The 9496-nt window shown below is 35.4% G+C and overlaps 1 protein-coding gene across 1 annotated transcript; it reads left to right on the plus strand.

Annotated features, from left to right (window-relative positions):
• Positions 1-4702: 4702 nt before the first annotated feature.
• rpl38 (ribosomal protein L38) lies at positions 4703-8830 on the plus strand. The gene is made up of 5 exons (XM_048171355.1): positions 4703-4817; positions 5001-5026; positions 5338-5398; positions 7768-7890; positions 8758-8830. Exons 2-5 carry the CDS (start codon positions 5024-5026, stop codon positions 8781-8783), a joined length of 213 nt encoding a protein of 70 aa, XP_048027312.1. The 5' UTR covers positions 4703-4817; positions 5001-5023; the 3' UTR covers positions 8784-8830.
• Positions 8831-9496: the final 666 nt, after the last annotated feature.

Consider the following 9496-nt stretch of genomic DNA (forward strand, 5'->3'; position numbering starts at 1 on the left):
ACAGCGACAAAGTGAACTATGTGCTTATAGCAGCCCCATTTAAAGGCAGGGTAGGTAAAAAATTTATAAAAAAACTTTTTTTCAAAATTTGTTTAAACTTTATTTATATATCAATACATAATTAAAATGTAAGTACTCTGAAAAAGAAAGTATAAAAATCGAGTGTCTGTAGACCTCTCACGACTGTTTTAAAGACAGCTCATTATTTCCATTCACTCCACCCCCTCCCTTCTGGGCTCCTTCCAAAGCCACGCCCCCAAAACGCATGAACGTGCGACTCCGACCACTGAGCTGGAAGACGCATTATTTACCTGAGACGAGCGGAGAGGAAGGAGCACAGTGCATGTAGTGACATCATGTCAGAATCACATGTAATAAAAATAACTTTATAATTATGAAGATAAACAAACAAGATGCATTTTAGTACTCACTATCAAGCTAGCATATTGATATTGGTAAAGTTTAAAATATATTTTTTGATTCGCTAACGAGCTAGTTATCTATAAGGCAAAGCTAAAAACAGGTTGCATGATACACGTTTTTCCATTACCATCATTTACACTGTGATGAAGATGAATTTCGTGTAAGATTCATAACATATACGTTGTTCTACAGATAAACAGAGTAACATACACTCAAATATCAACTCACAACTGCATTGCAGACACAAAATAATAACACACACATACAACAAAGTGTGTACGACACACACAGATACAAGATAAAGACATCAGTAAACATAGGTAGAGAATATAAAAACAAAACAAAGGCGAAAAAAAACGTGCAGGTAAACTTACAGGTGAACATGGTAAAAGAGTTAGACAGAGGGTAAATATAGTTCTAAGAAAAAGCCACGCTGGAAAGCCACGCCGATATTAACTCGCGTTTTATTTCTTTGTTTATCCAAAGACTTTTTGTTCATTGTCTTTTCTTGTACTGTTACTGTCTTCCTTTTTTTGCCTGGTTTGCCTTCACTAACTGCATAGGCCGGTACTGTGAATTTTGCTTGCTGTTTCTCTGCCATTGTTTTGGTATTCCTAGGAACCATGCCTCTTGAATTCCTCAAATCAAACGTGCGCAGTGGGCAGGGTGGGCAGGTCATGTGTGGCAAAAGGGTGGTTGCCATGGTTGCGAGAGAGTGACAGTCGCCTAAGCCAATCCTATGTTTCGTCCCGGATGGAAATAATGAGCTGTGTTTAATACAGATTAAACGGTCTAGAGTCACTCGATTTTTATACTCTTTTTATCAGAGTTCTTACATTTTAATTATGCATGGATATATATAGAAAGTTTAAACAAATTTGGAACAAAATTTTTTACCTACCCTGCCTTTAAAGGGTTAGTTCACCCAAAAATGAAATTTCTGTCATTAATTTCTCTCCCCTGTCATTCTGCTATGCTATTTTCTTTGCAGTGCTTCCAGGTTCTACGTCCGAATGGCGAATCAGTATTGGCCGACGCCTGTTTGCGTGAGCAGCACGAGGCATGCGTGTGATGCTGACGCAGGAGCCGGCCAATAATGAGCCGCATTCGGATGTAAACACGGAAACACAGCACTGTGCCAACTGCGTAACAAACTGACAGGGAAGAGGAAAAATTGTTGAATAAAGTCGTTATATTTGTTTTGTTTTTGTGCACAAAAAGTATTTTCATCACTTCATAACATTAAGGTTGAACCACTGTAGTCACATTGACTATTTTAACGATGTTTTTTACTACTTTTTTGAATGTGGTAATTTTGTTGCTTTCAATGGTGGATTAAAAAACACTCTCGGATTTCATCAAAATATCTTCATTTGTGTTCCGAAGATCTTACGGGATTTGGATTGACATGAGGGTGAGTAATTAATGACAGAAATTTCATTTTTATGTGAGCTAACCCTTTAAGCTATTGGCTATTTCATGCAAACAGAAGAATCAGAAGTCTGACCCTGAAGTCTGTAGCCCACTAAGGTGAGAATTTTGAACAGGATGCTCAATAAAAAACATTTTTTGAAGAAAATATGTGCCTGCCTATGCAAACCTTCTAGTAATCATTTCTAGTTTCTATGCACTGTTCTGATTCCTCAGGTCCCTCCTTCAAAGTGAGTCTAAGGAATGTTTTCATCAGGAAATGAAAATCATAAGTGTGACCCAAATGGTCAAGGCTGGGCTGGATCATTCAACCAAGCACCTGCCACTGAAATGAGTAAGAATGCTAACAAATATTTTTCTCCAGGTATTATATTATAGGCCTTGCATAACAGCACATCAATCAAAAATAATCAGTTTTACAGTTTCATATCATTAGAATTGAGGAATTTAGTCAGAGGACTGAGGTTTATTGTATATGGGAAATACAGGCTCAGTAAATGGTCAGAGAGTGCCCTCTTTCCTCTCCTTCTGTCATGCATCATGCAGCTCTCTTTGTTTCATGAGCAAAATCTGCCATCTAGTGCCAGTGCATCAAAATGACTGCAAAAAAATATGGAAACATAATGTAGAATGATAAATAGTATTATAAAATCTGTGCACTGTAATCCAAGACAAATGAGGAAATTTGCACCTCATCAACCATCTTGAAATATGCTTTTCAGATTTTAAGTTTTAATGCCCAACCTGCACCAAACCTACCTTCGTTAACATCTGACTGAGGTCGGACAGTCTTTAATAAATTCCCTGAATGGAAGCAGCAAATACACAGAGCCAAATGAACCTAATCAGCATTCTGCTCAGTGGAGGGAAGCGAGCTGTGGGATCTGCCCTATGCCTTCTACGTGGGCCGAAACGCATATGAGCCATTGGGACAGTAATTAGAGTGAGGAGGGCAACGGTGGAGTCTACCTTTATTAATTAAGTGCAGAGAAGCTGCAGATGTCACTCAAGAATCCAGAAGATGAGCTGAAATAAATTCAAGAGCCAGATGTGTGAATTATTGATGTGCATGTGCATGCATGACAGATGTGCATAACTTGTTTGAAGTGAAAAACCTACCTATCTCCCAGATTCTTCTACTACACACACCTTTTTTTCTTTTTTCGTTGGCTGTTTAGACCCAGGTGAAAAAAAAGTACACTTCTATAATGTACTTAAAGTGCTCTATTTTCGCGCACTAATTTTGTACTTAATATACTAAAAATTCTTCTTTAGTACTACTTAAGATCATCTTAAGAACATCTAAGTGTACTCAACTGTGCTATTTTGAGCCACCATGAAATATGAACTAAAATGTGCTTTTAATATACTATCTTTGTATTTAAAAAATGCATTTAGATGCTACTTATAGTACATTTGAACCCATAGTGTACTACAAGTGGTAACGAAATATATTTTTTAAATACAGAGATAGTATATTAAAAGCACATTTTAGTTCATATTTCATGGTGTCTCAAAATAGCACAGTTGAGTACACTTAGATGTTCTTAAGATGATCTTAAGTTTTTCACCTGGGGAATCAGAGCTAGCAAATCAATGATTCACTCGGTTCTTTTAACGGGCTATATATATATATATATATATATATATATATATATACATACATGCATACATATATATGTGTGTGTTTGTGTGTGTGTGTGTTAATATTGACCTTTCCTGTTAAAGGGTAGTTCACCCAAAAATGAAAATAATGTCATTTATTACTCACCCTCATGTCGTTCTACACCCGTAAGACTTTCGTTCATCTTCGGAACACAAATTAAGATATTTTTGATAAAATCCAATGGCTCTGTGAGGCCTGCATAGCCAGCAATGACATTTCCTCTCTCAAGATCCTTAAAGCTACTAAAAATATATTTAAATCAGTTCATGTGAGTTCAGTGGTTCTACCTTAAATATTATAAAGTGACGAGAATATTTTTTGTGCGCCACAAAAAAAAACAAAATAACTTTTTAACAACTATTGATAGCCGATTTCAAAACACTGCTTCGAAGCGCTATGAATCTTTTGAATCGAATCAGTGATTCGGATCGCGTATCAAACCGACCAAACTGCTGAAATCACGTGACTTTGGCGCTCCGAACGGCTCCGTTATTTTATTTTATTTTTTTATTTTTTGGCACACAAAAAAGTATTCTCATCGCTTTATAATATTAAGGTGAACCACTGTAGTCACATGAACTGATTTAAATATGTTTTTAGTACATTACATATATATATATATATATATATATATATATATATATATATATAATGTCTATCCCAATTATTTATCTTTAACTACATTATATACACAGTGAGACCATAAATGTAATGTATGAATGTAATGATTATGTACTGTAAATGTAATGTAAATGTAATAAATATGAGCTGAAGATTGTTTAATATCCAGCAACATTTTTCTAATCAGTGCTTCACATTTTATAAAATCATTCTCCTAGGGTCAATTTTGTTTATTCAATATCAAGATTTAAGGTAGAATTTACATAGGCCTATAAAGAGGAAGGTACCATTTATTTTTTAAAGGTGTTTAACCATTTTTGGTTTCTGTTTTTATTTTGTGTCTTTTTTATTTGTCAAAATATGAAGACAATCAAGTGTAGACAAGGCAACAACAATAGCCTACAACAACAATGAAAATAAAATGTCTTTACTTTTTCATTTAAATGGCGCAAATTATTAACATAGATTGACAATTTTAAGTACAAATATTCAGTATAGTCTTTCGATTAATGTATTAATATATGACATGTAGATATATTCATGCTTTAACCAGCAGATGTCACTGTGAGTTTTGACTTGCTAGACTGGAAAGTCCCTCTCGAGCTACCGTAGTCCCGTTTATATTACGGATTCACGCGGAAGTCCCGCCCCTTTTCCCCCCTCGCTCGCAGGACGTGTAAGTGTTAGCAGTTTAGCTCTGTCAAAATAATCCATGTAAATCTGCATCCATCCATCAATATACACAATTAAAAAACGTATCGTGTGAAAGCATATGTATAAATGTGTCATTAAACTGAAATATTTACCGGAAGTTGTGGAGGAAAAGTGTTATAATAAAGTCTGTTTTGTTGCATTGCAGGGTTGACTCGCTCCTGAAACAAAATGGTGAGGATATGTTTGTATTTGCAGTAACGTTAGTATTGTTTTACTAATTGATGAATTAAAGTCTGTTGATCAGTGTTAGTGTCTTTTGTTTGAAGAATGTTCTAAAATTTACTAAAAAGTAGTTTATAGGATCTCTGAAACTGGAGGCGGCTAATGATTGTCGCGCTAATGGATCATCTAGAAATGTTAGGGAATCGGGAACAAGTGGGAAAGCTTATTCTGTGGAGAAACAGTGTTTCTGATTTTAACACATTGAGAATGATCTGAGTGCTATTACATGTGAATGTCTCATGTGCTTTTTGTCTTTACAGCCACGCAAAATTGAAGAAATCAAAGATTTCCTGCTTACAGCAAGGAGGAAGGATGCCAAGTGTAAGTTTAGTTTTAAATAAATCATAGTCCATTTATGATCTCCGAGGAGGCTTTTCGTTTCATGTATTGCTGGTGTAGTGCTGTATATTGTAACATAGGGTCTGTATACTCATGTTATCTAATAAGCAAATTGCATTGTTCAAGTATTCACTTAACTGTTGGCAGTGCATCTCAATCCTGGAGGACTGTATATATTGGATATCTGACATTAGCCTAATGTCTGCATTCATTGGGATACATTTGAAAACTGTTTACAGACTCTTCCCGTCCACACTAGCCTTTTCCAAAAGTTGCTCATCCACACCGAAACGTCTGAAAATGCTTAAAGGGTTAGTTCACCCAAAAATTAAAATAATGTCATTTATTATTTACCCTCATGTCGTTCGACACCAGTAAGACCTTCGTTCATCTTCGAAACACAATTTAAGATATTATTGTTGAAATCCGATGGCTCAGTGAGGCCTCCATAGCCAGCAATGACATTTCCTCTCTCAAGATCCATTAATGTACTAAAAACATATTTAAATCAGTTCATGTGAGTACAGTGGTTCAATATTAATATTATAAAGCGGCGAGAATATTTTTGGAGCGCCAAAAAAACAAAATAATGAAATAAATAAATAAATAAATAAAGTGATGGCCGATTTCAAAACACTGCTTCAGGAGGCTTCGGAGCATTATGATTCTTCTGATTCGGATCGCGTGTCAAACTGCTGAAATCACGTGACTTTGGCGATAATTATTCAATACATTGATTCATAACGCGTTGAAGCTTCCTGAAGCATTGTTTTGAAATTGGCCATCACTTTATTTATTTATTTATTTATTTATTTATTTTATTTTATTTTTTTTTGGCGCACCAAGAATATTCTTGTCGCTTTATAATATTAATATTGAACCACTGTACTCGCATGAACTGATTTAAATGTTTTTAGTACATAATTGGATCTTGAGAGTGGAAATAATACTACAAAAAGCAAAAAACAGCTTTTTCAAATTTATGTACTTGAGAGCTTTTTTTGTTTTCGTTGACAAAAACAGCATCTCTGTGTGGACGGAAGGCCAAAACAGAGAAAAAGATGTTTCCAAATGAAAAAGTATTGGTGTAGTCAAGGCAAAAGTCTATAGTGTGCAAGTTGTCCAAACACTTTGGGCCTGTTCTGTGCCCACTGTGCATTTACACGCTTGCTAGAACAATGATGGACCAAGTGCTGAGTTTCGCATCACTATGAGATTTCAGTTCCACCGGTTCACTAACATTTACATCTGTGTCACACCTTGAAATGAGATATGTAAATCACATATTAAAAAAGGAAGACATCCAAATTGTGCATTTTCTGGGGTCTTCCAGATTGATGAGCACTGGCTTAAAGGGTTTGTTCACCCAAAAATGAAAATTCTGCCATTTATTACTTACCCTCATGCCGTTTTACATCTGTAAGACCTTCGTTCATCTTCGGAACACAAATTAAGATATTTTTGTTGAAATCCGATGGCTCAGTGAGGCCTCCATAGCCAGCAATGACATTTCCTCTCTCAAGATCCATTAATGTACTAAAAACATATTTAAATCAGTTCATGTGAGTACAGTGGTTCAATATTAATATTATAAAGCGACAAGAATATTTTTGGTGCGCCAAAAAAAAACTAAATAATGACTTATTTAGTGATGGCCGATTTTAAAACACTGCTTCATGAAGCATCAGAGCATAAATGAATCAGTGTGTCGAATCTTGATTCAGATCGCGCGTCAAACTGCCAATGGCTGAAATCACGTGACTTTGGCGCTCCGAACAGCAGATTCGATACGCCGATTCATAATGCTCCGATGCTTCCTGAAGCATTGTTTTGAAATCGGCCATCACTAAAGTCGTTATTTTGTTTTTTTGGCGCACCAAAAATATTCTTGTTGCTTTATAATATTAATATTGAACCACTGTACTCACATGAACTGATTTAAATATGTTTTTAGTACCTTTATGGATCTTGAGAGAGGAAATGTCATTGCTCCCTATGGAGGCCTCACTGAGCCATCAGATTTCAACTAAAATATCTTAATTTGTGTTCCAAAGATGAACGAAGGTCTTACAGGTGTGGAACGGCATGAGGGTAAGTAATAAATGACAGAATTTTTATTTTTGGGTGAACTAACCCTTTAAGATTGAACAGATTTTGTACTGTTCATCTAAAAGGTCATAATGGTACAGTAAGGACTGAATTTGAGATGCCTGTGACTTTGTGACACTGCCAAGTATTGTGCAAAAATACTATTTTAACGCATCAAACAATATTTAGCATGTGCATTAGCTACTGGAAAAATGTTTACTAGTGTTGAGAATTTCTCTAAATTCAATGCGTCGTTCCAACAGCTGTCAAGATCAAGAAGAACAAAGACAATGTGAAGTTCAAGGTCCGCTGCAGCAGATACCTGTACACATTGGTCATCACAGACAAAGAGAAGGCTGAGAAGCTCAAGCAGTCCCTGCCACCAGGTCAGTCTTCAACACCAAATGAAGATACAGTGATGAAGTGCAATTAAGATTGTTACGCAACAGTAATAGTGTTAATGGTAGTAGATCTAAGGATCTAGACCAGTGGATCTCAAACTTTTTGGCTTAAAGGCCCCCCCCAATCGTCAACAGCAATATTTGAAGGCCACTCCTTACTCACAATTTCTACCCAATAAAATATTTTAGAGCTTTGCATAACTAGAAAAATGTACATTTGTTATAAAAAAAATAACCAAATAAGAAATGTCTTACTTTCATGCTCGTCCCCTTTGAAGTTTGAGGCCCCCTAGTGAGCCCTGGGCCTCTGTTTCAGAACCACTTATGTAGACTAAATGTTTGGCTGTAGAAGTGTCATTTTTGTTGGACATCAATGAACATGTAGTGGATCTTGTAATGTGAATTTCTCATTGAACCCAGGGTTGAGTCAGGACTCCCATAGGAACCGTAACCTATAAACAACAGGGAATGTTAACTTTTTCAGGCTTGAAGTAAAGCTGTTAATATTAAAGTTGCATGTTATAGTTCAGCTCTTAGTTTATATTATATTTTTTGTGAGGTTCTTTAAGTGATTTTAATTTTCAAATGCTCCCAACTGACTGGAAAGTTATGGGAATGCTGTGTTCATCAGGTGTTTGTGAGAAGTGTGCAAGTTGTCCAAACACTTTGGGCCTGTTCTGTGCCCTCTGTGCATTTACACGCTTGCTAGAACAATGATGGACCAAGTGCTGAGTTTCACATCACTATGAGATTTCAGTTCCACCGGTTCACTAACACTTATAACTGTCAGACCATGACTAAGGTTTGAATCTAAGGTTTCTCTGACCAATCTCTTTCTCTCTCTGGTTTCAGGTCTGGCTGTAAAGGAGCTGAAGTAGATGTCTCTCTTGTACGAAATGTTGGAATAAAAGTGGGAAAAAATTAAGCGTTGCTCTGTGATTTGTCTATACTGTTCATGGTTTTTGATCTGTTTGATTTTTATAAATAAATCATGCTTGTTTAGGTTGTGGAAGGTATACATTCCCATCCCATCTTTTGGGGTCAGTAAGATTATATATATATATATATATATATATTATAGTACAGTCCAGTCCAGTACAGTCCAAAAGTTTGGAACCACTAAGATTTTTAATGTTTTTAAAAAGTTTCGTCTGCTCACCAAGGCTACATTTATTTAATTAAAAATACAGTAAAAACAGTAATATTGTGAAATATTATTACAATTTAAAATAACTGTTTTCTATTTGAATATATTTCACAAAGTAATTTATTCCTGTGATGCAAAGCTGAATTTTCAGCATCATTACTCCAGTCTTCAGTGTCACATGATCCTTCAGAAATCATTCTAATATGCTGATCTGCTGCTCAAGAAACATTTAATGTGTACAATTGTACAAAATATTTGTGTACAATATTTTTTTTCAGGATTATTTGATGAATAGAAAGTTCAAAAGAACAGTGTTTATCTGAAATCTAATCTTTTGTAACATTATAAATGTCTTTACTGCCACTTTTGATTGATTTAATGCATCCTTGCTGAATAAAAGTATTCATTTCTTTAATTTCTTTTCAAAAAAATAAAAATTCTTAC

The sequence above is a fragment of the Megalobrama amblycephala genome, linkage group LG20, assembly GCF_018812025.1.
Source record: "Megalobrama amblycephala isolate DHTTF-2021 linkage group LG20, ASM1881202v1, whole genome shotgun sequence".
NCBI classification, from domain to species: Eukaryota; Metazoa; Chordata; class Actinopteri; order Cypriniformes; family Xenocyprididae; genus Megalobrama; species Megalobrama amblycephala.

Excerpts from the sequence above, each read along its gene's own strand:
- rpl38 (XM_048171355.1), top strand. Across the intron at positions 5,399-7,767 it reads AAGGAGGAAGGATGCCAAGT|CTGTCAAGATCAAGAAGAAC; the intron begins GTAAGTTTAGTT and ends TCGTTCCAACAG. Across the intron at positions 7,891-8,757 it reads CAAGCAGTCCCTGCCACCAG|GTCTGGCTGTAAAGGAGCTG; the intron begins GTCAGTCTTCAA and ends CTCTGGTTTCAG.